At 65.1% G+C, this 26,785-nt stretch overlaps 1 protein-coding gene across 2 annotated transcripts; it reads left to right on the top strand.

Annotated features, from left to right (window-relative positions):
• Window positions 1-1,434: 1,434 nt before the first annotated feature.
• Window positions 1,435-26,746, top strand: PLCH2 (phospholipase C eta 2). 2 transcript variants are annotated; one of them, XM_056128427.1, is made up of 22 exons: window positions 1,435-1,571; window positions 10,833-10,979; window positions 11,592-11,848; window positions 11,915-12,043; window positions 14,969-15,139; window positions 16,409-16,502; window positions 16,596-16,799; window positions 17,025-17,145; window positions 20,731-20,902; window positions 20,968-21,075; window positions 21,226-21,393; window positions 22,136-22,216; window positions 22,373-22,455; window positions 22,628-22,725; window positions 22,793-22,975; window positions 23,185-23,292; window positions 23,431-23,555; window positions 23,619-23,703; window positions 24,010-24,156; window positions 24,311-24,390; window positions 25,614-26,298; window positions 26,718-26,746. In XM_056128427.1, exons 1-22 carry the CDS (start codon window positions 1,541-1,543, stop codon window positions 26,726-26,728), a joined length of 3,288 nt encoding a protein of 1,095 aa, XP_055984402.1. In that variant the 5' UTR covers window positions 1,435-1,540; the 3' UTR covers window positions 26,729-26,746. The 2 variants fall into 2 exon arrangements, with proteins under 2 accessions (XP_055984402.1, XP_055984401.1); XM_056128426.1 differs by lacking the exon at window positions 1,435-1,571 and having other exon boundaries at window positions 10,851-10,979; window positions 11,592-11,834; window positions 11,912-12,043.
• Window positions 26,747-26,785: the final 39 nt, after the last annotated feature.

Raw genomic sequence — 26,785 nt, forward strand, 5'->3', positions numbered from 1 at the left:
CCCTGCTGTGGGACCGCTCTGCCCCTCGTGTCCTGGGCCAGCTGTGTCCACAGTCCCCTATCCAGCATTTCTCAGGACAGGCAGGGCGCATGGGCAGCCCCTAGGGGCAGCCTTGGCACACAGCAGCTGATCAGTCTGGTGAGGTCTCTGTGGAGCCACCCTCAGACCAGACCGTGAGTGGGCATGTGTGTGGTGTATCCACACATGTGTACACGTATGTGTGCACACATGTGTGCGTGCAGTTATGTGTACATGCCTGTGTGCTTTTGTGTCTGTAGTACGTAGTGTGTGCGTGCCTGTATGCAGTGGCACAGCCCTGCCCCCCCGCTCCCAGGGCCTTTGAGGTATGCAATGACCACTGCCTGGACGTGGTCAGTGCAGCGCTGGCCTCGAAGGGGGTGCCTGTCACCCGCTCAGAGCCAGGGTGGGAGGGGCTGTCGGGAGGGGCTATGGCCCAGAACAGGACTGGGAGTGCTCTGGGGGTTTGGAGCTGCTGGGCAGAGCCGGGGCCAGGGAGACCATGCGGGTCTGCGAGCTGCCTGGCCCACCCCTGCTGTCGGGCAGGCCCGGGTGTTCTCTGGCTCCCTGCAGTCTGCCAAGAGCAGGAGCTGCCCCGGCCCTCGCCATCCTCATTTCTGGGCCAGACCACTGCAGCTGCAAGGGGTCACGCTGTCCCGAGCCCCGTGCTGTGTGGGCTCCCCCTTGGGGTCCTGCCCCTGGCCTAGGGCTCTGGGGGTATTGTGCCCTTGGGACCATCTCTGAGTGGCCGGGCAACCTGCAGAGCGCAGGCAGCAGGACCAGGGCGGGCCCAGCTCGGGGCTGTCCTGGCGGCGCTGTGTGGTCTCTCCTGAATCCCTCCCGGGGTTCAACCCCGCAGGCCTGGTTGCGCCTCAGCTGTGGGCGCCCAGGGCCACCCCGAGTCGAGGGATTTGGCTGTGGGCTGCTAGCGGTGGCCCTGGCTTCTTGAGTCCCAGCTCCAGGTTGGCTGTTCTGGGCACCTGGAATCCTGGCCTGGCTGGAGGAATTCAGAGCGGCCAGCCAGGAAACGGACACCCCATATCCACACTCCACCTTTTCCCGCAGGCCTCGCCTCTTCCAAGGCAGCGTGCCAGCCCCCTTAATGCGTGTGTGTGGTTGGGGGGGGGGGGGTTTGCGCTTCTGCTGACACCCAGGAGGCCCGAGGGTGCTTCCGGGCACTGGGGGAGGGGGTGGCCGAGCGCGGGGTCCCTGCTCTGCAAAGCCTCTTTCTGGGCGGTGGGGCGCGGAGGGCACGGGAGCTGACGGTGGGGGGGGGGGGCGCGCGCGCGTGGGAGCACTCGGGGCGCGGGGCGCGGGTGGCGTCCCGCGCTGGGCGGGCAGGGGGTGTGGTGGGGCGGCACGAGTGACAGCGCCCTCCACGCGCGTCGCCTTCCCGGGGCGCAGCGCCAGCGCGCACCGCCCGCCGCGCGCACCGCCCGCCTCGGGCCGCGGAGCCGGCGGGGCGATGCTGCCCGAGCCCCGTCGCCGCTGACCGCTGCCCGCTCCCGCCGCCGCCGAGACAATGGACGCGGGAGCCGCCCCGCCCAAGCACAGTAGGTGCCGCTGGGGCCGCGCGTGGACGCGCGGGGGCGCGGCGGGTCGCGGCGCGGGGAGGGCGCGCGCTCGCCTCGCCCGCGGGGGCCGCGCGCCCACCGGGGCGGGGGCGGGGGCGCGGGCGGGGGGCGCGCCGGCGCCGGGACACTCCCCTGCAACTTTCCTGCGGGGCCGCGCTGAGGTCCCCGGGGGTCCGGGGCCTGACCCCACCCCGCGCGGGCTGCAGCTCCCGCTGGACGCCAGGGGTCTTGGCGGGAGCCAGGGTCGCCCAACTACTGCCCGGCGCCGCCGACCTCGGAGTGGGGCGGGGGTCAGCAGGCGAGTACCCGTGGGGCACAGCTGCAGCAGGACACCGGGAGGACGCAGGTCCCAGTCCTGTCCACGCCCGGCTCTCTCCCGGGCTGTGTCCACCTCTTGCTCAGGAGCGGGTGCCGTGTGCTCTGGTGCCCTGTGCTGCGGCCACTGTCCCTGGTGCCCAGATTGGTCTCAGGGGCACTTTGCACCTGGCTGGACTGGGGTGGGGGAAGCTGTCCCTACGCTGATGCAGCTGGGCCGACCCCAGCAAGACCCACCTTGCAGTTTCTCCATCTGACCCCACCGAGAAGGGACTGCTGAGGAGGGTCTGGGACTGGCCCACAGGACACAGGCACGGCCCACACCCCCCGGTGCCTGAGATGGCAGCAGCGCAGGCCTGGGGGCCCCTCCCGTTGGGACCCTCAGCCCAGACTGCTGGGAGACCCCTGGGGACTGTCCTGGGGGTGCTGGCAGCTGTGGGTTCGGGTTACATAATCCGGGCTGGGTGTGCAGTGAGACAGGAGAGTTGCAACTGGGCTTTGATCTTTAATGTCTGCAGACCCCTAGCCGGCAGCACGGAGTGTCTGCAGGCAGGCCCCCTCCCCCGCCACGCCGTGCCCACCGCAGTCCCCCACTCAGGCCTGAGATGGGGAGGGGCTCTTCCAAGGTCCAGATGTCTCCCGCTGAGACCCCCATCTGTCTCTGCATGGACAGTGCACAGGGTGGCCCCAGGAGCCCACACAGATGGCCTGGACGTCCTGGGCTCCGGCGGGTCACTTTGGCTGGCCCAGCTAAGCCCGGGGGCTTGGGCACTGGGCAGGGGCACTCCAGGCTCAGGGTCCTGGGAGCCACTGCCCTGCTCTGCCGCCCCCCAGCTTCCCCTCGGCCTGTTGTGTAACATCCCCGGCACGGAGGAAAGACTCCGGGAGGTACTGCCAGAGAGCCGCAGCCCGAGCCCAGCATAGCTTCCATCCCCACTGCCCACCACCCAGCACTGGCCGCCCACCAGCAAACTGGGGCCGGCGGTGCCGGGCGCCCCCCTCAGAGGGCCAGCAGGGCAGCCACCGGCCTGCACTCCTCTTCTCTGCCTCCTGCCCACCTCTCCTCGCTCCCGGCAGCCTCCGGGGCTGATTCAGGGTCTCCGCCCCCGCAGATCAGGCTTCTCACACCTGTTTCCTGCTCGTGGGCGGGAGGCTGGGGGCTTCTGGGAGACAGCCCCGGGGCACGGAGGGGCCTCAGTCCTAGAGCCAGCATGCACAGCACATGGGGAGGAGATGACGACAGGCACGTGTGCACATGGGAATGACACATCTATGCATGCACACAGAGCAGCAGCAGGGCACAAGCACACAGGCCATGTGGAGGGACAGCAGGGCGTACTCAGGACTATGCACGCGTGTGCAAGTGAGACAGGGCCATGTGCACACGTGTGCATGTGAGGACAGCAGGGCGCACTCAGGACTATGCACGCATGTGCATGTGAGGACAGCAGGGCACATGCAGGAGGAGCCTTGCACGGCACGCCGTCAGACAAGAACACGCGTGGGGCACACACCCGCTGCTGTGCAGGGGGAGGGCTGAGCATGGTGGGGGCTCCTCCATCTCCCGAGGGCTGGAGCCGTGGACACAGGCCCCTCCTGAGTGGCCCTGAGGCTGCCTCTGGGCGGCCCCCAGGGTCCTGCCTGCTGTGCCGTGTCCAGCTCGTGCGCCTGGCCAGCGCACTCAGAAGGACACTTGTGCTGGTTTAGGCTCTGGTGTTAGTCCAGGGTCTGCTCCCAGAGGCCATACTCACACAGGCCTCTCCAGACAGGGTGTGTCCAGCGCAGCCGCTCAGGGCCCCATGCCCTGCTCTGAGCCCCTTGGTTCCTCCTGAGCCCTAGAAGCTTATCACCCCAGCTGGAGCACAGCACACACTGCAGCCCCTGGAAGGCTCAGCCCCTCCCTCCCGTGGCTGCTGGGGGACCCAGTCTGGGGTCGGGGAGGGATGTGTCAGCCCAGAGCCCCACATTCCTGGGGAACCTCTCAGGCCAGAAGTCCCGGCCACGCGGGGGCCTCTTCGAGCTCCGGCCTGGGGTGAGTCAGGCCGAGCCACACCGTCATGCCCACAAAGTCAGCTCTGCTCCAGGGCTCCCTGTTCCCTGAGGCCCTCTGACAGGCATGGCCGTGCCTCCCTGACCCTGGGGTCCCACAGGGCAGCCCATCACCCTCGGGACACACTGGTAACAGGCAGGAGGGCTGGCCCGCTAGCACAGGGCAGCCCCCAGAACTGGACTCGAGGACCCTACCTTTCAGGAGCCTGAGCCTTGCCTAGGGGCCAGGGCTTGGGGTTCCCTGGGCTGTGAGGGGCTGCGGGAGCACCCAGGAAATGCTCCCCAGCCCTGGGGGCTGAGGATGGCCCGGAGACACTGGGGAAGCACCAGGCAGCAGTGCTGGGCGCTCTCGGCATGAGGTAGCGGGTGGGAACAGTGTGGTGTGGGACACTGGGTGACGTGGGGCGACGTGGAGTGGTCGGTGTAGCAGCCGTGGGGGCTAGGGCTGCTGCCCATCTCTGTGGACACTGACCTGCGCAGCACAGCGGGTGTCCTGTGGGCGGGACAGGGGGTTTCTGAGGGGCTCGGGGAGTCCCGGGCAGCCCTCCCTGGGCTACAGATGGGCGGGAAGGCAGGGACCCTCCCGAGAGACGGGGCTGCGACCCCTGTGTGCCCTCTCCCAGCCCAGCAAGGCTCAGCGCGGGCGGGCGCGTGCGTGCGTGTTTGTGTGTTTGGGGTATTTTTAAAGCGGGTTTGCAGCTGGCTTTGACTCAGCCCCCCACTCCGGCGGGCGGCACGCGCACCCCGGGGTTATTTTGGGCTCCGCATTCATGACGATTGTTCTCGTCTGTGTGGCACAGTGCCCTGGCGGGGAGGGCCTCTGGGCTGACCCCTGAGGCCACGTGATTTGGGTAGGGGGGTACATGCCTGGCCCCCAGGCTCAGCCGCGGCTGGAGGGGGCCTGGAAGCAAATAGCCCCTCCACACCTTGTCCACGGGGTGCTGCCCCCTGGGGTCAAGGGTCCGGGCAGTCCTGGGGACCGAGAGTGAGCGAGCTCTCCTGAGGGATGGGCTTGGCCTTGGCAGGGCTGGGGGCTCTACAGAGGACTGGGCGATGCCCTTTGCCCCTGGCATGCCAGCTCTCAGACCTGGAGGAGCCCAGTGACCCAAGGTCCTCCCAGACCCAGGCTGGGGACCCTCTGGGTCTGCTCTGTGGGCCCAGATGTGGGGTCTGATCTCGGGGTCCACTAGTGGGCAGGGAGTGATCTTTGACCTCCGCATGAAGGCCCCTACAGGCAGTTTGATTCTGCCTGCACCTGGGATGCACCCAGGGCCCCCAAAAGCCCTCTGCACCTCTTTCTCTTTCTGCCCAGAAGAGAAAGTGAGCAGCTGTTGTGTGGTGCTGGATGGCTGTCAGTGGGGGGGGGGGGGGGGCTGCCAGGGTGACAGCCCGCCAGGAGGGTGACCCAGCAGGAGGGGCCCTCAGCTGTGCGTTCTGCGTTCTGGGCAGTGGCAGGAGGCAGGGAGCACCCGCGGGCGCTCTGAGGCTGTGACTTCGGGATGGGGCTGGGAACATGCAGGAACCGTTTCTATGCACAGCTGTGTGCTGTCTCAGTGTGGGGGACTTGGGGATAGACCCCTGTCATCACGGCACCCGCCTCATGCTCCCGCGGCCTGGACAGGGTGCCAGGAGAGGTCTGCCCGGTCCTCCGTGACCGGGGTCGCTGGGGTGCCCACGGGGGTCTCGGCAGGTGTCTGGGCAAGAGGAAGCAGGAGGGTGTCCGGACCTGGCCGGCCGCAGGGCTAAGGCTCGGCATCTACTTGTCGCAGCAGCTCTGAAGCTTTCTGTCACGAGGGCCAGGGGACAGCCTGAACCCGGGGGGCCCGGCAGCTTCCGGCAGACCTCTCCAGGGACAGTGGGAGGCAGCCGGCAAGGGCCTCGGTGCCCGTGCCCTGGAGCCCTGCTTCTGTCTGGTGCCAGCAGCACGCTGTGCCCGAGCATGCGAGCACAGAATCTAGGTCAGGCTTTGGGGGCTGGGCAGGCACTGCTCTGTGCTTCCCCCGGGCCACTGGGCCTGGCCAGTCCCCAGGTTCGCTGTCCTGAGGGACAGGAGGATGGGGCTGGGGCTGTCCGTGTGGGGCTCCCCCCAGGCACCCCTCCCCCATAGACTCGTCCAGAGTCTCTCTGGCGTCCACTTCTGCATGGCCTGGCTGCAGTGCCGGCCAGGCCTGGACCCGGGCCCTTTCCCTGCTGCTTGCTCTCGGCCTCCCTCCCGGGCGCTCAGCCTCATCTTAGGGACCTGGGGCTTCTCCCCTTCGGGCCAGCCATGTCCTCTTGGGCCTCTGCAGGAGGACAAGCTTGTGTCTACCACCTCAGCTGCTGTCCAGGCTCTAGGCTTGCTTGGACAAACAGGGAAACTGAGACCCAGGCAGTGAATTGTCAGGACTCACCGGGCCGAACGGCGCTGGTGGGGACCGCTTCCCAGTGCAGGCGGAAGCTTCGTGCGGGCACAGCCAGGCATGTGTGAGCAGGTACGAGTGCCTGTAGGCATGCATGCGTGTGTATGAACATGTATGAGCATGTGTGAGCGTGTACAAGGGTGTGAGTGTGAGCATGTATGTGTGAGCATGAATGAGTGTTTGTGTGAACATGTGTGAGTATGTGTGTGTGAGTGCATGTCAGTGTATATGATGTGTGCGTGTGAGCATGTACAAATGTGGGTGAGTGTGTGTGAGCGCATGTGAGTGCATATGAGTGTATGAGCATGTGTGAGTGCGTGTCAGTGTGTGAGTGCGTGTGAGTGCGTGTGAACCCCTACATGCTAGCCCGTGGGGACACAAAGGGCCTGGGGTCAGCTGGGCTTCAGCTGTCTCTGCCTGCTCCGTGCACCCTCAGCTCTGCCGCCAAACCCTACCCTGGCTCGGAGGTTCCATCCCGGACAGCGTGTTTCTCTGAGCAGAAGGGCCAGGCCCCGGACCCCCTGATGAGCCCCTGCCCCTTTCCCACCACAGGTGTTCTGTGGGGCCCAGGCGGAAACTGAGAGACAGGTGGACACCTCAGGCAGCCCTGCCCAGGCCCCACACAGCCCAAGGGGCAAGGTGCTCGGGAGGGCATGGGAGGGGGCTAGGGGCTCAGGACTAGGGGCATGGGGAGGGGTCAGGCCGCAGTGGGGAAAGGTGCGGCCGGTCAGTTCTTTGCTGCTGCTCCTCAAGTGCCTGCATGAGCGTGGGGGCGGGGCCTCAGGGGCAGTGGGCAGTGCCCCAAAGCTGGGCTGTCCCATCCTGCCAGGTCCCGGGAAGGGGTGGGGAGGGCTGTGTGGGGGGTCAGCAGACAGCTTGTGCTGGGGTGGGGTCTTCCCGAACTGGCTGGGGGGACATGAGTGGGATGTCCTTTCTGAGCCCCGGCAGGAGGTGGCCTGCGGGTGCCGCGGTGTCCGGCCGCTGAAGCGGAGCTCAGAGCAGCCCAGCCCCGTGCGGGACTTGGCATAGCCCCTGCGGGGCATGAAGGGTTAATGCGGGCAGTGCTCCGCAGGGGTGGGGGTGGGGCGCCACCGCTGCCCAGACCCAGGTACAGGGCAGCAGGGCTGGCAGTGGGCGGAGTGCTCATGGCTGACCGCTGACCCTCCGCTGTTCCGGTGCAGCCCTGCAACAGCGCCCGCTGTGAGGGCAGTGAACCAGGTGTCCCTGCTCGGGGCTGGCCGGCAGGGGCCCTGATGGGGTGGGTGTGGGGGAGGGGCTGCCTGGCTGCAGATTGAGAGGGGGTGTGGGCATCACTCCTCTTGCCTGCCCAGTCCTGGGGGCTCTGAGGTTCACCTGCGCTCAGCCAAGCGAGGACTGTGACAAACCTGGGCTGCCTCTGCCCACGTCTGGCCGTGTGCCCATTACGGGGGGAGCCCCTGCAGACCTGGGGGTCCCGGGCAGACCCACTAGCCCCCCACTAGTGGTGCAGGGCAGGGTCTGGGGCAGGTGGGCGCTGTCCTTGAGCGGGACCCTCGGCAGCGCCAGTGTGGGTGAGGGGCTGGCCGGGCTGGGGGTGCGGAGGGATGAGTAACAGGCGCTCAGCGTGGCAGACGTGGGCTCCGGAAGGGACACGCTGCTGAGGCGGTGCCAGTGTGGGCTCCGGAACGTGGCCCTCACACCCCCAGGGCGCTGCCAGCCTGTGTCCGAGGTGGGCACCAGCTCAGAGCACAGGGCCATCAGTGCCCCCAGGGACCCTCGGGGCACCTCCGGTGAGCCCAGTGACCCTTGCAGTATGCGGCCAGCAGGGGCAGCCCCCCTGGCCACGCCGCAGAGGGGCATGCTGTGGGCCTGCGCCCGGAGGAGGAGCTGCGGCGGGTCCTTCTGTTTCCGCATGTGGCTCCGTGCCCGCCGCCGGCCGCCGTCCAGCCCTGGCAGATGCTGCCGCCTCCCGAGCTGGCCCGGCCCCTCCTCCAGGCTGCAGCCCCCGCTCTGCGGAGCTTCCTGGGCCCACCTGGGCTTCAGGGAAGGTCTCTCCAGGGGCTGCAGAGAGGCGGCACTGCCCCAAGCTCCTGCAAGGCCCACACTGGGCACACGGGGGCGCCGACCTGGCGGGGACTCCTGCCAGCCCACTCTGCCCGGAGGGACCCTGGTGTAGATGTGCCGCCACGGCGAGAGACACTACGGTCCCAGGACAGTCAGGGGATGGGGTGGGGGCCCGACAGTCAGGGGCACTTGGGATGGGGCCCAGGACAGAGGGGGCCGGCGTGGCCAGGCACCAGGAAGCACCGTGGATGTCACTGTGGCTGGCTGGCGTCCTGCTGGGATAGCGGCGGGAGTGGGGCTGCAGAATGTTGGTGGAGGGACCGGGGTGCAGTGAGGAGCTCCCTGGGACTGAGCACCCATCTCCTGCATCTGAGCTGGGGGGCACAGGCCCTTCATGCCCACGGGGACCCTCCTGCAGGACCCAGATGCCACCAGGCCAGGGGACAACAGAACGGCTCAGGCCAGCACCCCCTTCAGACCCCCTCCAGCCACACCCCCACTGAGCCAGGGTAGAGCAGCCCCCAAGCCCCTCCTGGGGGAATGAGCACAGTGTGGGCCACCGAGGCCACCCGTAACCCCCAGGCCCAGGGAACCCACCTCTGTCCCCACTGCCTCTGTCCCACAGCCTCTGTCCCACAGGAGTGGAGAGAACAGGGACACTTTCAGTAAACCAGAAGCTGAGGTAGGGAACAGGGAGGACGCGCGGGCAAAGGCATTGGGTCAGCCTTGCCTCTGGGCACGTGTAGCCTCTGGACTTCGGGGACATCCCTGTCCCATGCTTCTCTGTCCACCGCGAGCCTTCCTGCCCATCTGGTCCCTCAGCCCCTGTGGCACTGAAAGCGGTGGGCACATTGGATGGCTGGCAGGGGGCCTGGGCGCCGGTGTATGTAGGCCATGAGCCCCCCCACCCACCTGACGGCTGCAGGGCTCGACTGAGCAACTGGTACCCACATGACGGGCTGCCCACCCCAGGGCCCAGGCTCAGGGATGAGACCCATGAGGCCGTGCTGGGGAGCTGCCCCAAGCGCCCTGGACCCCCAGAGTCTGGAGTCCCAGGAATGCCAGGCACAGCCATGGAACAGGGGGATCAGTCCAGGGTGATGGGAGCTGAGTGCGGAGGATGGTTGGAGGGGACCCGGGAGCCAGTGAGGGTGGCAGTGCCAGCCTGGCAGCAGGCGCCCCAGTAAAAAGCAGCACCGCAGCCTGCCCTCAGCACCCGGCCATCAGCACCTGACCCAGCACCCGGCCCAGCACCGCGGCCTGCCCTCAGCACCCAGTCCTCAGCACCTGGCCCAGCACCGCGGCCTGCCCTCAGCACCCAACCCTCAGCACCCGGCTCTCAGCACCCAGCCCAGCACCACAGCCTGCTCTCAGCACCCGGCCCTCAGCACCCGGCCCAGCACCACAGCCTGCTCTCAGCACCTGGCCCTCAGCATCCGGCCCAGCACCGTGGCCTGCTCTCAGCACCTGGCCCTCAGCATCTGGCCCAGTACCATGGCCTGCCCTCAGCACCCAGCCCTCAGCACCTGGCCCAGCACCCAGCCTAGCACCCAGCCCTCAGCACCCAGCCAGCACCACGGCCTGCCCTCAGCACCCAACCCTCAGTCCCTGGCCCAGCACCGCAACCTGCCCTCAGCACCCAGCCCTCAGCACCCAGCCCTCAGCACCCGACCCAGCACCCAGCCCTCAGCACCCGGCCCAGTAATGCGGCCTGCCCTCAGCACAGCCCCATCTGCTCAGCTGCCTGAGAGGGCTACAGGGAGCTTCCGGAACCTGACATTAGCCTTTGGGGCCAGGCCCCCGACTCATGCCTCCTGCCTCTCACAGCTCTCCCCTCTGTCTCTGAGGCTCACCCCACGGCCTGCAGCCTTAGGGAACCCTGAGGGGCTGGTCACATGACTGGGTGTAGGGGGACCCTGAGGGGTCATGTGAACAGTTAGCAAAGGCACCCCTGGGCTTGGACTCTGCAGGCAGATGTGATGTCTCAGGTCCCAGAGAGCCTCTGGCTGGGCACATCCTCCTCTGGGACACCCTGCATGTGCAGGGGGAGATAGGGAGGGGAGAAGGGGAGAAGGGAGGGGGAGGATGGAGAGGGCAGGGGAGGGGCAGGGGTGGAGGGGAGCGAGTCCGGTGCAGAGCCTGGCTGGAGGCCCTGGGCGGCTCCGGAGGCGGTGTGGGTGCTGTCTCAGGGAGAGTGTGCCGGCGTCACCAGGGCTCCGGGCTGGTACATCCAGGCTCCAAGAGTGACTCTGCTGCCCTGCCGTGCCGTCCTGTCCTGCCCTGTTCTGTCCTGCCCCTTCTGCTGGACATACGGGTCATGCAGGATGAAGCTGGCCACTGCTCTGGGATATGACCCGACAGCCTGTGGCTGGGTATGGGCATGTTGAGCCGGGACTGCGCTCACTGCAGTCTGTCTCTCTGTCTGTGCGCCCAGTGGAGCACTGCATGAGTGCCATGCAGGCGGGGACGCAGATGGTCAAGCTCCGCGGCAGCTCCAAGGGCCTGGCCCGCTTCTACTTCCTGGACGAGCATCGCTCCTGCGTCCGCTGGCGGCCATCCCGCAAGAGCGAGAAGGCCAAGAGTGAGTGGCATGGTGCCTGGGCACGCAGGCTGCCCCTGGACCCTGGGCTCAGCCCTGCTGGCCACGGGGCATCAGGTCCGGTGGCATAGCAGGCAGGACTAGGGCACAGGGATGGACCAGTCTGTGGTCAGGGTGGGACACGTGTGTCCTCAGGAGTGGGCAGGAGAGGGTCAGCCCCTCCTCTGCAGCTGAAGGCCCTGAGGAGGGGCTGCCCACCGCTGCAATTGTGCCAGCACGGGGTACCCTGAAGGTCTGAAGGACGGTGACACGGAGTCTCCTGAAGCTGAGACTGAAGGAAGTGGGGGGCGGGGCTGTCACACAGGAAAGGGGCGGGGCCACGGCAGAGGGGCGAGGCCACAACTGTGTGGGCAGGGTCAGGTCGCTTGGGCGGAGCCAGGGCCTTACGCCCTGCAGGTGGGGGAGAGACCCAGGGCTACAAGTCCGGAGGGCCCCTGCAGGGGGTTGCTGGAGGGCCTGGGCTCCCTGCTGCCTGGTCTACGTCAAGGGCCCCCGCACCCCCAACCATCAGGGACCTAGGCCGGGTCCTGGGGGCGGGAATCTGGCTGTGACCGTCCCTCTGCCCTCTCCCCCTTCCCCCCCCCCCCCCCGCAGTCTCCATTGACTCCATCCAGGAGGTGAGTGAGGGGCGGCAGTCGGAAATCTTCCAGCGCTACCCTGACGGCAGCTTCGACCCCAACTGCTGCTTCAGCATCTACCATGGGAGCCCGCGGGAGTCGCTGGACTTGGTCTCCCGCAGCGGGGAGGAGGCGCGGATCTGGGTCACGGGCCTGCGTTACCTCATGGCCGGCATCAGCGACGAGGACAGCCTGGCCCGGCGCCAGCGCACCCGCGACCAATATCCTTGGGGGGCGAGGAGGCCGCGCAGGGGGGCGGGGGCGCCCTGCTCCGAGTGTCGCCCCTAACTCGCCCCAAAGTGGCTGAAGCAGACGTTCGATGAGGCGGACAAGAATGGGGACGGCAGCCTGAGCATCGGGGAGGTGCTTCAGCTGCTGCACAAACTCAACGTGAACCTGCCCCGGCAGCGCGTGAAGCAGATGTTCAAGGTGAGAGGCGGGGCCTGTACCTGGGGACGGGGCTGCAGCACAGGGGCGGGGCCTGCACATGGGAGCGGGGCTGCAGCATAGGGCGGGGCCTGCATCATGGGGCGGGGCCTGTCATGGGGGCGGGGCTGCAACACAGGGGCGGGGCCTGCACATGGGGTGGGGCTACAGCATAGGGGCAGGGGTGCAGCATAGGGCGGGGCTTGCACATAGAGGCGGGGCCTGCTGCAGCACAGGCTGGGGCTTGCACTTAGGGGCGGGGGCTGCAGTTTAAGGAAGTGGGAGGCTGGGCATACAGTGTAGGGGAACTGGGGTTGGGGACTGCAGCATAGCGGCTGTGCAGAAGGGGCAGTGGCTGTGGGTTTTCCAGCAGACAGCACTGACACAGCCCCTGCCTTTCAGGACACCCCACAGGTCCTCACCGTTGGGGCCTGGGGCCACTTGTCCAGCCACAAGAGGTAGCTCAGACTCACCTCATGAAGCCCCTTTCACCAGGTCCTGTGCTGGGAGGTGGGTGGGTCCTCCTGCATCCCCCATGGCCCTTGTCATCCACCACTAGTTGCTTGTCCCTGGAGTCCCTGTCTGGGGAGTGAAGCCATGCCAGCAGTCCTGGTGACAGGTGACATGCCAAGGGCTAGGCAGCTCCTGGTGCTGCTGGAGAGTGTACCAGGCCTACCCAACACACACACCCACACCCACAGACACCTTCACATACTTGCACACACCCTCACACATATCCACTCACACACCCTCACACACATCCACTCACACACCCTCACACTCCCGCACACACATCCACTCACAAACACCGTCACACAGTCACATACCGCCACTCACACACACAACCTCACACACCCTCACACAGTCACACATATATCCTCTTACACACACAACTTCACACACCCTCACACTAGCACACATATTCACTCACACCCTCATACACCCTCACACTCACACAAACATCCACTCACACAACCTCACAGGCACACATATGTGTGCACTCACAGGCACACACTCTCACACATGCACACACATGCAAATACTTGCATGCATGCACTCACAGGCACACAACCTCAACAGCTGCACACACATGCACTTGCATGCATGTACTCATAGACACACAACTCACTCATATACACACATGCACTTGTATGCATATGCTCATAGACACACAACCTCAAGCACACTCGCACACAAATACACTTGCATGCATACATTCACAGAATGCAACCTGAAATACACTCATGTGCATGCACTCATACACATAACCACACTCACACATGTACACAGATGCATTTGCATGCATGCACTCACAGACACAAACCTGCACTCACACACACACACACCCAAAAAAGAAACGCACATACAAGCAAGTATTCACATTCATGCACACAGTCACACATATACTCACATGCTCACATGTGCACTCACATGCATGCATACTCAAATTGATACAATACCTTGCACACCAATGCACATGCACTGATATGTAGTCATGCTCATTCACACTCATACTGTACTCACGTATGCCCACCCACATACATGCATACTCACACAAATGTGTCCTCAGACACATGAACGCATATGCACTTATACTCACATACCTGCAGACATATACCCATGCACACACATGCACACATAGCACTGACACATACATGCACACTTCGACGCGTGCTCACTGGGTAAATGCACACACACACTCCAGCCTCTCCTGCCCACTCATACTGCTCAGGCAGGCCCAGTCTGGTGGTCAGTGGTCACACTTGGCAACTCTGAGAATGGGGGTTTGCAGGAAAATGGGGGCAGGGTGTTCTCACACTGCTGGCTGAAGATGAGTGTTCATGCCCCCGCAGGCTGGCCGCCACTGGCCGCCCAGCCCCGCCCAGCTCAGTTCAGAGTCAGCAGGCTGGCAAGCGGATCAAGACTGGCCGGGGCAGAGGAGAGGCGTGAGCAGGCCTGGGGTGGAGCAGCACAGGCTTCTGAGCTCTGGAGTCTCAGGGCGCAATCCCTGCTTGAAAATGACCTTGCCAGGGACTAGGGCCCCACGCCGCCGCCCTATAGCCCCCTGACACCCAGCAGGCCTTGTCAGCTCTGACCAGACCCCCTCCAAGAAGCCTGTTTGCCCACAGCCAGGGCAGCACAGGTGGGCTCTGGGCCCGGAGGCCTGAGCCAGACAGCTCAAACTGTCCATTGTTCGTATGTCCACACCGGTCAGCGCGTGGCAGTAGCCTCTGCAGCTGCCGGGGCCCAGTTGCTCTCTGCAGCGGGGGCACACATCTGCTAGAAGACCCAGGGCTGCTTCCTGCTGGGGGCTGCCCCTCAGCAACAGGAGAGGAGTGGGGGAACAGCGCCACAGGCTCCATGCCTCGGTGACTCCCATGGTGGCGCTACTGCTCTCCTTGACCTGAGCAGGGTCCTGGGGCCTGACTGTGTCTCCGTGGGCCCCACACCCAGAGCCACCTCAGTCCTGCTCCCACCACAAACACGCGTGTTCTGATTCCCACCTCAGCCGGGAAGGAGCACCAAGCTGACCTCCTGGGCGCCCCCGTCCTGCTAGAGGGCGCGGGGGGGGGGGGGCGGCGGCTTCCCCATCACCAAATGCCATGGCTCATAGGACCCCAGGGCTCGCCCGTGCCACCTGGTGCCTTGCGGGGTGGGACCGAGCCCGGGACTGTGGGGACTCCCTCCTCCAGGGGCTGGGTCTCTGCCCGGCAGGCTAGAGATGTGCGCAGTACCCTCAGGGTTTCTCCCAGGGACCACGGATCTCAGCCTTTCCTTGGTCAGGCTATGGACACTGCTCTGTCCTCTTGTCTGTCCTGGGCTTGGCCTTTGGTGTCCTTGGGGTGTGACGTCGCAGCGGGCAATCCTTGAGCCAGTGGGGTCATGAGAAGTACCTGGGAACAGGGCCCCTAAAGGCTGGCATTGCAGGAAGCAGACACAGATGACCACCAAGGGTCACTGGGCTTCGAGGAGTTCTGCGCCTTCTACAAGATGATGTCCACCCGTCGAGACCTCTACCTGCTCATGCTCACCTACAGCAACCACAAGGACCACCTGGATGCTGCTGACCTACAGCGCTTCCTGGAGGTGGAGCAGAAGGTGAGGCTGATCGTCCATGTGTGTGGCTGGGCGCATCCAGTGTGGCCGAGCATGAACATGTCCACAGATGTCTGAACATGTCTATGCGTATCTGAGTGTGTCCACAGATGACTAAATGTGTCCACGTGTGGCTACACTCACCTATGTGCAGCTTATCATGTTCATATGTAGCTGAGCAAGTGCACATGTGGCCGAGCATGTCCATGTGTGGCTGAGTGAGTCCACGTGTGGCTGAGTGAGTCCACGTGCGGCTGAGCATGTCCACGTACGGGCGAGCGAGTCCATGTGCAGCCGAGCATGTCCACGTGTGGCTGAGAATGTCCAAGTGTGACTGAGCATGTCCCTGTGTGACTGAACGAGTCCACGTGTGGCTGAGCGAGTCCACATGTGGATGAGCAAGTCCATGTGTGGTCGAGCATGTCCACGTATGGCTGAGCATGTTCACGTGTGGCTGAGTATGTACACGTGCGGCTGAGCGAGTCCACATGTGCTGAGCATGTCCACATGTGGCTGAGCATGTCCACGTGTGTCTGAGAATGTCCAAGTGTGACTGAGCATGTCCCTGTGTGACTGAACGAGTCCACGTGTGGCGGAGCGAGTCCACGTGTGGATGAGCAAGTCCATGTGTGGTTGAGCATGTCCACGTATGGCTGAGCATGTTCACGTGTGGCTGAGTATGTACACGTGTGGCTGAGCGAGTCCACATGTGGCCGAGCATGTCCACGTGCAACTAACTGAGCGAGTCCACGTGTGTCTGAGCATGTCCACGTGCGGCTGAGCGAGTCCACGTGCGGCTGAGCGAGTTCACGTGCGGCTGAGCGTGTCCACGTGTGACTGACCGAGTTCACGTGTGGCTGAGCATGTCCACTTGCGGCTAAGCGAGTCCACGTGTGGCTGAGCAAGTCCATTGTGGCTGAGCATGTTCACATACGGCTGAGCATGTCCACGTGCAGCTGAGCGAGCCCACATGCAGCTGAGCACAGGCTAGAGGAGTGGGATAGCAGCCTGAGATTTGGGGTTCCAAGTCCATCTGCCCCAGGGCTCTGTTCCGCTCCCGGCTGTGCTGGCCAGGACTCCCCTGGCCTCCAGATCTGGGCCCCTTCACCGGGTGGGGTGGGGGTGGGTGGTGGGTGCAGCTGGAGCTCTGCCCTGCTTCAGGGACCTCGTAACCTCGAGGGGGTCAGAGCAGAAGCATGGGTGGGCATGGCCTGGCGGTGGGTCGAGTCCCTGGTGGAGGATGTGGCCAGGACCGTCCCGCTTGTGCCCTAGATGGCAGGTGTGACGTTGGAGGGCTGCCGGGACCTCATCGAGCAGTTCGAGCCATGCCCGGAGAACAAGAGGAAGGGGGTGCTGGGCATCGATGGTGAGCGGAGCCCCCGGGTGTCCTGGGAGGCTGCGGCAAGGACACTGCGGGGCGGCTGAGCCCCTTCTCTGAGCCCCCCATGGCCTCCCCCAGGCTTCACCAACTACACCCGGAGCCCCGCAGGTGACATCTTCAACCCTGAGCACCACGGGGTACACCAGGACATGACGCAGCCCCTGAGCCACTACTTCATCACCTCGTCCCACAACACGTACCTGGTGGGCGACCAGCTCATGTCCCAGTCGCGCGTGGACATGTACGCCTGGGCCCTGCAGGCGGGCTGCCGCTGCGTGGAAGGTGAAGTGCCGGTGGGCAATGGGACAGGGTGTGCTGGGGTCTGGGGCGTGGCGTGACGGGGCATGGGTGGAGTATGGTGGAGCGGGGCATGGGTGGGCATGGTATGAGTGTGGCGTGGATGGAGCATAGTGTGGACATGGGTGGGGTGGGGTTTGGCGTGGGGGCACGGCAGGGGCATGGTGGGGTGGGGCTGTAGTTCTCTGCCGACCTCCGTGGCTCCCGCAGTGGACTGCTGGGACGGGCCGGACGGGGAGCCCATCGTGCACCACGGCTACACCCTGACCTCCAAGATCCTCTTCCGAGATGTGGTGGAGACCATCAACAAGTACGCCTTCGCCAAGAATGAGTAAGTGCTGGCGGCGCGGGAGGCAGGGTGCCTGCCTGACTTGGCCTGGCTGGATGCTGGACTTGGCCTGGCTGTGCGCCCTGACTCGGCATGGCGGGACACTCTGTGCTGCCCCCGAGTCGAGATCCGTTCCTGGAAGGGGCGGTAGTGCCCGCATCCCAGCATTCCAGGGCGCAGGGCAGAGACTGTGGTAGGGGGTGCCCATCCTGCAGTTCCAGCCAGGGGCTCCCGGGCTCCTGAGAAACGGGAGGTGAGGCCCCAAGCCTTGAACCCGCAGGGCGGAGGCACCGCGTGTCCTTGAGGACAAACACTCTGACCAGGGATTCTCGGGGACAGCTGCCCTCACGTCCCTCCTGGGGTGGGACCTGGGCCTGTGTCTGTACCTCCTGTCCTTTGCCCTGCGTCTCTGCGTTCTGAGAAGCCAGTTGCTCATGCAGCCTTTGCCATCGTCGTTCATTTCCTGGTCCTCCTTTGCAGGGGCAGGGGGCTCCGGCCCAGGGCATGGGGGTCTGGTCTCCACCGCGTTTAGGGTTCCAGCCGCGGCTTCAGCCCGTCTGCGGGGACACCGTGTCCTTCTCTGACCCGATCTGTCTGCGGTGCCTGGAGCTTGACACTCGACAGGTCCAAGAGGTGCCGGGGCGAGGCTGCCTTGCTCCTGGTTCTAAGAGATGCCCCTAAAATGGTGTGCCTGGTTCAGAAGCCCCCCACACCTTGTGGCCCTGTCAGCCCCGAGTGGAACAGGAGGCTCGCGTGACGGGCGCATCTGTTATGGCAGGGGAGCTGGCCAGGTGCCCCGCTTCTGCCAGGCGGCCAGTCACTGTCACGGCTCATCAAGCTGCCACACGGGGTGACTCAGGCCCAGAATGGCCTGGCAGTGGGTCGGTGGCGCGTCAGCCCTTCTCGGTGTTTCCAGAGCCCCAGCAGGCTTTGCCTGCATGTGCTCGCCCCGTGCCCACCCCGCCTGGCTGGGCTGCCTGTGCTACGGTGCTCCCTTGGCTGTGCTCCCAGGCATCGGTGGCGGGTCCCTGCAGCTTTGGTGCCACTCACTGAGCACTGTTCTCCGTGATACGCCGGTGCATGGCAGTGTTCTCTGGCACTGCCTGTCTGCCCTCGGAAGTGCCTGAGTCCTGAGTTGTGTGGGCTCTGGGATAGGTCAGGGGGACACTCGGCCTTGAGTCCAATGCCCACTGCAGAACACCATGTCGGGGGGTCTTGGTGCTATGGGTGACATCGCTGTGCCTGAGGGGAGGAGATGGTTGCTGTCTGAGGGGAGGTGGCACTGCTCTCCCTCTGAGGGGAGGCTCTGTCTGAGAGTCTGAGGGAAGGTAACTTGTTCTGACTGAGCAGAGGTGACATTGCACTGTCTGAGGGGAGGTGAATTTGCTCTTTGTCTGAGGGGAGGTGACCCTGCTTTATGTATAAAGAGAAATGTCATTGCTCTATCTGAGGGGAGATGACTTTGGTCTGTGTCTGAGGGGAGGTGACATTGCTCTCTGAGGGATGGTGACGTTGCTAAGTGAGGGGACGTGATGTTGCTCTTTGAGGTAATATTGCTCTCTTGAGGGGAGATGGCATTGCTCCTTCTGAGGGGAGGTGACATCGCTCTATGTCTGAAGGAAGGTAATGTTGCTCTGTGTCTGAGGAGAGGTGGCGTGGCTCTGAGAAGAGGTGATGTTGCTCTCTTTTTGATGGGAGGTATCTTCGACCTGTCTGAGGGGAGATGACATTGCTCCTTCTGAGGGAAGGTGACATTGCTCTATGTCTAAAGGGAGGTAATGTTGCTCTGTGTCTGAGGGGAGGTGATGTTGCTCCATCTGAGGGGAGGTGACATTGCTCTGTCTGAGAGGAGGTAATATTCCTTCTGAGGAAAGGTGATGTGGCTGTATGTCTGAGGGGAGGTGAAGTTGCTCTGTCTGAGGGGTGACCAGTGAGTGGTTGTGTGTCACTCTCACCTGCTTCCGTATAAAACTGTCCTCACTCCTTGAAACACAATTCTGGGAGGTTGGTGGGTATGACTGTGGAGTCCTTTTCCTCAGGAACCAAAGTCTCTGCCAACCCCTGGCTGCCCTCTCTGGGGGCTCCCTGGGGGTCGTCAGGGGTTCCCAGTGTGGACCACTGTCCTGCTTCCTCAGGTGAGCCATTTTGGTCCGTGAGTCTGGCATTTGTTCTGTGCGTCCAGGCCCTCAGCAGGGACGTGGGGCTTCTCCCACACGAGCACCCATCTTCAAATACATCTCGTCCTCCTCTGAGTACACTGTTGGTTTCTGGAGGTGCCCCAGGGATCCCCACACAGGCCGGGCTCCACGCTGTCTCTCCACTGCAGGCGTGTCTCATAACCTTTATTACTAATGCTGTTATGTTGGGGCCACACCTGGGGGTGCTGGGGCCATCCTTCACGTTATGCTGGGGACACCTGGGGGACACGTGGTGCCGGAGCTGAGGCAGTATCTGCTCAGGCCCTCGCAGCCTGCCTGGCTGCAGCTGTCACCCAAATTCCTTTATTTCTGTTTAAGCTGCATTTGTCTGTTTGGGGGCCACACCTGGTGGTGCTCAGGGCTTACTCCTGGCTCTGTGTGCAGGGATCATTCCTGGCGGGGCCCGGGATCGAACTCAGGTCTGTGGTGTGCAGGGCAAGTGCCTTCTCCACTGCCATATATGGGCCCATCTGGGGCTCTTTAGCAGCTTCTCAGCCCTTGTTATGAACTGACACGGGTGGGCCTGGAGCTCCTGGTGGACGCTGACCCTGCCCGGCCCCCACATATACAGTGACACACACACAGCACACACATGACCGGACACCCGCGTGCACACGCGCCCTCGTGCCGCTTGTAGGTCGTTCTGGTGTAGTTGGCGCTGCTCTGAGCTGGGTCGGGCACCCACCCTGCTGGCAGAGCCTGGGACCCTCGGGAAAGTGGTGCAGTGCCGGCCAACTGGAGGGTGCTGGAGGGTGCAGCCAGGAAGCCCTGGCTTTAGGCTGGGACCCCTGTGACCCTGGGGCAGAAGGATAGAAGGAGCCACAGGGAGGGAACAGCCCCCCACATTCCCCACCTCCTCTGAGGGGACAGACACACGGGGTCCAGCAGCCAGAGAGCTGCAGGGAGTGGCCGGTCCCAGGCAGGTCCTGAAACCTGAGCGCAGCCTGGGGGCCCGACCCTGAAGTGACGGTGAGAGCAGGCACAAACCCCGGGGTAACAGTGAGAGCAGGGCATGGAGCCTGGGGTGACGGAGGTGCCCTTCAGAGGAGCCATGGACGCCCTCAGGCCCCTCCAGCCTCTGAATCCAGCTCAGGGGTTGCAGGTCATGGCAATGTGGTCAGAGCCTGCCAGGCCCTGCACCTCCAACCGCTGTGCCTATGTCTGTTGCCCCGCCGTGCCCCAGTGCCTCCTCGCCCCCCGCCGCTGTACCCCCTTCCCTCCTCCCCGCGTGGCGCCCCTTAAGGCTGTGGCACCTGAGGAAGCTTCTCCCCAGCTGCCCCACTCCTGAGGGTGGGGAGGGGGCTGGCGCAGGAACCTGTCCGGGGTTCCTGGCCCCCTGGAGAACAGGGTGGCCAGCCACACCCCTTTAGGGCCCCGTCTTTCTGGGCAGGTACCCCGTGATCCTGTCCCTGGAGAACCACTGCAGCGTGGCGCAGCAGAAGAAGATGGCGCAGTATCTGAGCGACATCCTTGGGGACAAGCTGGACTTGTCCAGTGTGCACGGGGCAGACGCCCACACGCTACCCTCCCCGCACGTGCTCAGGGGCAAAATCCTGGTGAAGGTGCGCCCAGGTCGGGAGCCGGGTCCCCCACATCCCTGCGTGCCACTCACACCCCTCTCCCCCAGGGTAAGAAGCTGCCGGCCACGCTCAGCGAGGACGCCGAGGAGGGGGACGTGTCGGATGAGGACAGTGCCGACGAGATGGACGAAGACTGCAAGCTGCTGGACGGGGAGGTGGGCAGCGGGTGGGCACGGGTGGGCCAGGCAGGGGCAAGGGCACGGGCAGCATGGGCTTCGGGTCCCAGCCCCTCCACCCACCCCAGGCGTGAGCCCCGGGTCTCGTGTCCAGGCTGGACCATGCGCAGCAAGTTTTGGCCCTCATAGGCCTCTGCCAGCCGGAAGCGCGTGGAGAGCGTCGCCAAGAAGAAACTGGACTCACTCCTGAAGGAGTCCAGGATCCGCGACTGTGAGGACCCCGACGGCTTCTCTGTGTCCTCGCTCGGGCCCCGGGGGAAGCGCGTGCCATCGGCGGCGGAGAAGCGGGGGCAGACGGTGAGGGGAACCTGCACCCCAGCACCGGGGCAGCAAAGCCGAGTGCAACACACCTGGGCAAACATGCAGCACGCTCGTTCCGGAGGGTTCTACAGCACGGGGGAGAGGGGACTGCAGCGCCTGACCTGCGCCTGCTCTCCCTGCAGGCACTGACCCGTTTCCCACTCTCCCTGATGCACACTGACTCGCGCCCACTCTCCCTGCAGGCAATGACCCACCCCCGCACATGCCCTCACTGCCCCACCCCTGTCCCGTCTGTGACTAACCAAGAAGTCCCTTCAGGTGGGCTCTGCAGAGTGGAGGTGGGGGCAGTGGCCGTGCCCTCAGCTCTCACGCCCAGCTGGTCAGTCCTGGAGGTCCTGCGCCCAGGCCTCATGGAGTGTATAGCTCCTGGTCTGTGGTCAGCGGGGCCGAGCCTGGGGTTCCGCCCATGCCGGCACTTTAGCTCTGCAGCCTGCGTGTTGGGTTAGCTCCTCTGGGTGTGAGTCACTCGGGCTAGACATCCTGGAGCACATGAGGGCCGTGTCGGTGGGGAGGGGGCAAGGCCCTCGGTGTCTCCAGTGTGCGCCAGTGGGAATGGGGGAGGGGCAGGTGACCCCCGTTGCCCTCCCTGCCCCCTGCTGCCGCCTTCCCCCAGGGCCTGGGCGGGCAGACAGGAGCCCAAACTCATCCTCAGGAGCAGCCCCTTGAGCTGCCTGTCTGTGTTCCTCATTTGTGGCTCTGTCCCCTCCTGCAGGCCGAGGAGGCCCTGGAGCCTGGGGAGGAGCCGGGCGCTGCCAGGAGGAACAGCCGGCGGCTCCTGAGCAGTTTCTCCAGGCACAAGGTCTGCGCATCTGGAGTGGCTGGCCTGGAACCAGCCCCCGTGGGCCCCGGGCTTCAGTAGATGTCCTCCGCCCACCCCGCTGGCCGTCCTGTTCGGGAGGTGCTGGGGACAGCAAGGCCCAGCTCACGCCTTCCTCACCTGAAGCCTTCTCTGCAGAAAAAGAGCAGCAAGCTGAAGAAGGTGGCCAGCGTGGAGGAGGGGGACGAGACCCCAGATCCCGAGGATAGCCAGAGCCGAGGGTCAGTGAGGCACAGTGGCGGGGAGGTGGCCCCGGGGCTGTGCTATTTAGAGGACCCCATGGTAGCAAAAGCTGGCCAGGCCTGCACAGGAGCTGCCTGGGCGTGGCAGGTGTGCTCGCGGCCCAGCCCTGTGCCGAGGGCCGGCGCCCACGTGCGGTCACTCGCCCCACAGGGCCACCAGGCAGAAGAAGACCATGAAACTGTCTCGAGCGCTGTCGGACCTGGTGAAGTACACCAAGTCCGTGGGCGCCCACGACGTGGACTCGGAGGGTGAGGCTGCAGCTGGGGCGCGGGGGCGGTGCCACCGGGCGCCCCTGACGCTCCCCCGCACCCCCAGTGGTGTGCAGCTGGCAGGTATCGTCCTTCAGCGAGACCAGGGCGCAGCACATCCTGCAGCAGAAGCCCGAGCAGTACCTGCGCTTCAACCAGCACCAGCTCAGCCGCATCTACCCCTCCTCCTACCGCGTGGACTCCAGCAACTACAACCCGCAGCCCTTCTGGAACGCCGGCTGCCAGATGGGTGCGCCGGGGCCCAGGCCTGGGGTGCGGGGGGCCTCGGGGCTCGGCGGTCCACACGCTGGGAGCGCCAGGGGCACTCGCACTCCGGCCTTGAGGGATGGGAGGGGAGGATGGGGATGGGAAGGGAGGGTTGGGGATGGGATAGCAGGGGCGTGAGGTGGAAGTGGGGGGCACGCGGTGCGGGTGCTACAGGGGCAATTTTGCACACAGTGGCCCTGAATTACCAGTCGGAGGGGCGGATGCTGCAGCTGAACAGGGCCAAGTTCAGTGCCAACGGCAGCTGTGGCTACGTGCTCAAGCCCTCGTGCATGTGCCAGGGTGAGCACCGCAGCAGAGTCCCCGGATGTGGGCAGGCCCCCAGCTGCTTGTTCTCAGGGACCCCCGGCCCCAGCGCGCTCGCGGCCCCTGACATTTGCGCGAAGACCTCCTGCACGCTGAACCGCGCCCCATCCGCAGGCGTCTTCAACCCCAACTCTGAGGACCCCCTGCCGGGGCAGCTCAAAAAGCAGCTGGTGCTGAGGATCATCAGTGGGCAGCAGCTCCCCAAGCCGCGGGACTCCATGCTGGGGGACCGCGGGGAGGTAGGCTGGGCGGCGGGCGGCGGGCGGGCCCCTCTCGCACCGGGCCTGACCCTGCGCCCGCAGATCATAGACCCCTTCGTGGAGGTGGAGGTCATCGGGCTCCCGGTAGACTGCAGCAAGGACCAGACCCGCGTTGTGGACGACAACGGTGAGGAAGGGCTGCAGCGCGGGCTGGGCCCCCTGTGGGCGGGATCAGCAGGATGGGACGTAATTGGACGGGGCCTAGTGTGGGTGGGACCTTCAGGATGGGGCGTGGCCAGCTATGTGGTTGGGGCCGCCAGAGGGGGCGGGGCCTCCAGTGTAAGTGGGGCCCCAGGCTGGGGCGTAGCCAACAGCCAGTTGGGGCTGCCGGGATTGGTGGGACCAGTAGGATGGGGCGTGGCCTACGGGGCAGGGTGGGACCGATGGGCAGGGCCCAGGATGGCACTGAGCGGCCTTTCCTGCGGCTGTGCAGGATTCAACCCCATGTGGGAGGAGACCCTGGTGTTCACCGTGCACATGCCCGAGATAGCGCTCGTGCGCTTCCTAGTCTGGGACCACGACCCCATCGGGCGCGACTTCATTGGCCAGAGGACGCTGGCCTTCAGCAGCATGATGCCCGGTGAGCAGTGGGTGTGGCAGGGTAGGCCCCTAGCCAGTGTCCCCCGAGATCAGCATCCTCTGGCAGAGTCCCGGTCCCTGCAGGGTGAGGTAGCAGCAGCGGCCTCTTGGAGGGGACCGGGTGGAGGGGGGAACTGAACCCACCCTGCTTGCAGGCTACCGGCACGTGTACCTGGAGGGGATGGAGGAGGCCTCCATTTTTGTCCATGTGGCCATCAGTGACATCAGTGGTAAGGTAAGTGACCGCTGGCTACCTGTTCTTAAGGAGGGTCCCCGAGTCATGTCCTGTCCTAGGCTCCTTATGGGCAGTGGGGCTTGCCCTGACCGGGTGCTGGGACCTGTCCCCCACCTACTCCCAGCATGACTCCTGGTCCCAGTGGGCTCTTGCTCAGGCCTCCCAGGGTCCTGGTTCTGTTGCCCTCGGGCCTGTGGTGTCCGTCTGCTCTGTGCTGTCTGCTGTGTCCGTGGGCTGTGCCCACGGGCTCTCACTGTCTGTCTCTCTGGTCTTGCAGTGGGGTCTGTGTCCGTCTGCCTTTAGAAGCCAGCTCTGTTAGGAGCGCCCAGGTATCCCAGCGCGGGGCGCGCGGCCTGCGCCACTGCATGGCAACCAGCATCTGTGGTTCCCGGCAGCACTGTGACTTAGTCCCGCAGGCCAGGAGGCCCAGGGCTGCATTTACGAAGCAGGTCCAGGACACCGAGGGCCCCTCAGGAGGTCCCCGAGCTGGGGCCATGCTGGTGCCCAGCAGCAGCTGGGCATTCACACCCTGGACCTTCTTCTAAATGACTCTCAGCCCAAAGCACCAAATTGTCTGGATTTGGGATCTTGAATCGGTGTTGATTCAAGTGCTGGCCATTCTGTGCCTCTGGCCGTGGGGGGGCTCTGCATGTGAGGACCTCAGATGCAGCTGCCGTCCTCTCGGGGGTGACCCAGTCACTCACCAGCTGGGCCCAGGACCCTGCTGCTCTCCCCAGGCAGGGAGGGTCCTCTGGGCCAGCTGTGCAGGGAGGCAGGTGGCACGGGGGCCTGCACGTGGCCCAGACTCCAGGGCTCAGGGAGCAGAGAGCAGGGCCAGATTGGAGAGGCCTGGCAGGACTCCAGAGAGGCTTCCTGGAAGAGGCAGCACCTATGGGGAGGGGCAGGAAGAGAGGAGGGCACAGCCAGAGGTGCAAGTGACTCTGCTTGCAACACTGCCCTGTGGGCCCCTGTGCCACCCTCCCTGCCCAGGCCAGTGGCTTTGGGACTTCGTGTGTGTGCGTGTATGTGCGTGTGGGTAGGGGATGGGTGTGAGATCTTAGGCTCCAGGTCTCAATGTGGGGAACTGTGGAGGCCACTGCATCTGTCACTGAGACAGGGCGAAGCTGCACTGCCCCTGGGCCTCTCCCCACAGCTGCCGGCCAGTGCCCACGCACCCCAACCCCCCTGCCGCCCGTTGCTCACACGGGCCCCTTGCCTTGCAGGTCAGGCAGACTCTGGGGCTAAAAGGCCTGTTCCTCCGAGGCCCCAAGCCCGGCTCTCTGGACAGTCATGCTGCTGGCCGGCCCCCAGCCAGGGCCCCCGTTAGCCAGCGGCTCCTCCGGCGCACGGCCAGCGCCCCAACCAAAAGCCAGAAGTCAGGCCGCAAGGCCTTCCCGGAGTTGGTCCTGGGCACGCAGGGCTCGGCTCCCGGCAGGGGAGCCCGTGATGTGGGTCCCCCAAGCCCTGGGCCCATGCCGGAGGCCCTGAGCCACGATGAGGGGGGCGGCGGCAGTCCCCAAGGTAAGGCACCAGCAGAGCGAAGCCCGCCACAGGCCCGGCCCCCGCGGGCCCCTGCAGTCCCTGGGCCGGCCGGCGTGGCGGCCACCTGCATGAAGTGCGTCCTGGGCTCCTGCAGCAGCGCGGATGCCGAGGGCCTGCTCAGGGAGCGGCCACCCAGCCCCGGGCCAGCGGGTGCCGTCTGCCAGCAACCCCGGGCCTGGGCCGACTCGCTGGGGGCTGCACAGCGGGACATGGGCGGCCGAGGCTCGGCATCCCCGGACCCCAGCCGCCCGGGCAGCCCTGAGGTGGCCGCACACAGGCAGCCGGGGGCCCTGCAGGCGGAGATGAATGCCCTGTTCGCACAGAAGCTGGATGAGATCAGGAGCAAATCCCCCATGTTCTCCACGGGTAAGGCCGAGCCCCACGTGCCCTCGGCATGGCTCTGCTTGTTGCCCCTCCCGCACCCGACCCACACCCGGGGCCCAGCAGGGTGCTTGTTAGAGCCCCCTGCACTGGCCCCACTGGCCCTGGTGTCCCCCAACATCACCGCTTTCAGTCCCCTGGCCCAACCTGGGGGTGTCCGTGTGCGTCTGTATCCTCAGCCCCTGGTCAGGGCCAGTCCTGACGTCCAGGCTTCAGTTCGCCAGACGCAGCGAGCTGTGGCCACCATGTGCACAGGCCGGGACTGGCTGAGCCCCAGTTGTCATGAGAGGGACCGGCAGGGGGGCTGGGAGCTTGCCTGGCACGTGCCCTGCGCCCACCCAGCCCCGCCGCCCCACCCCCACTGACCACGTGCTCTTTGTCCCCTGCCCCATGCCGTCTCCTAGTCAGGAACTGAGAACAGCCGAGTGCCAGGTAACAGCCAGCAGGCCAAAGTCAGGCCCAGCTGGGGGTC

Source organism: Sorex fumeus, unplaced genomic scaffold, assembly GCF_029834395.1.
Source record: "Sorex fumeus unplaced genomic scaffold, SorFum_2.1 ptg000064l, whole genome shotgun sequence".
Lineage (NCBI taxonomy): Eukaryota > Metazoa > Chordata > Mammalia > Eulipotyphla > Soricidae > Sorex > Sorex fumeus.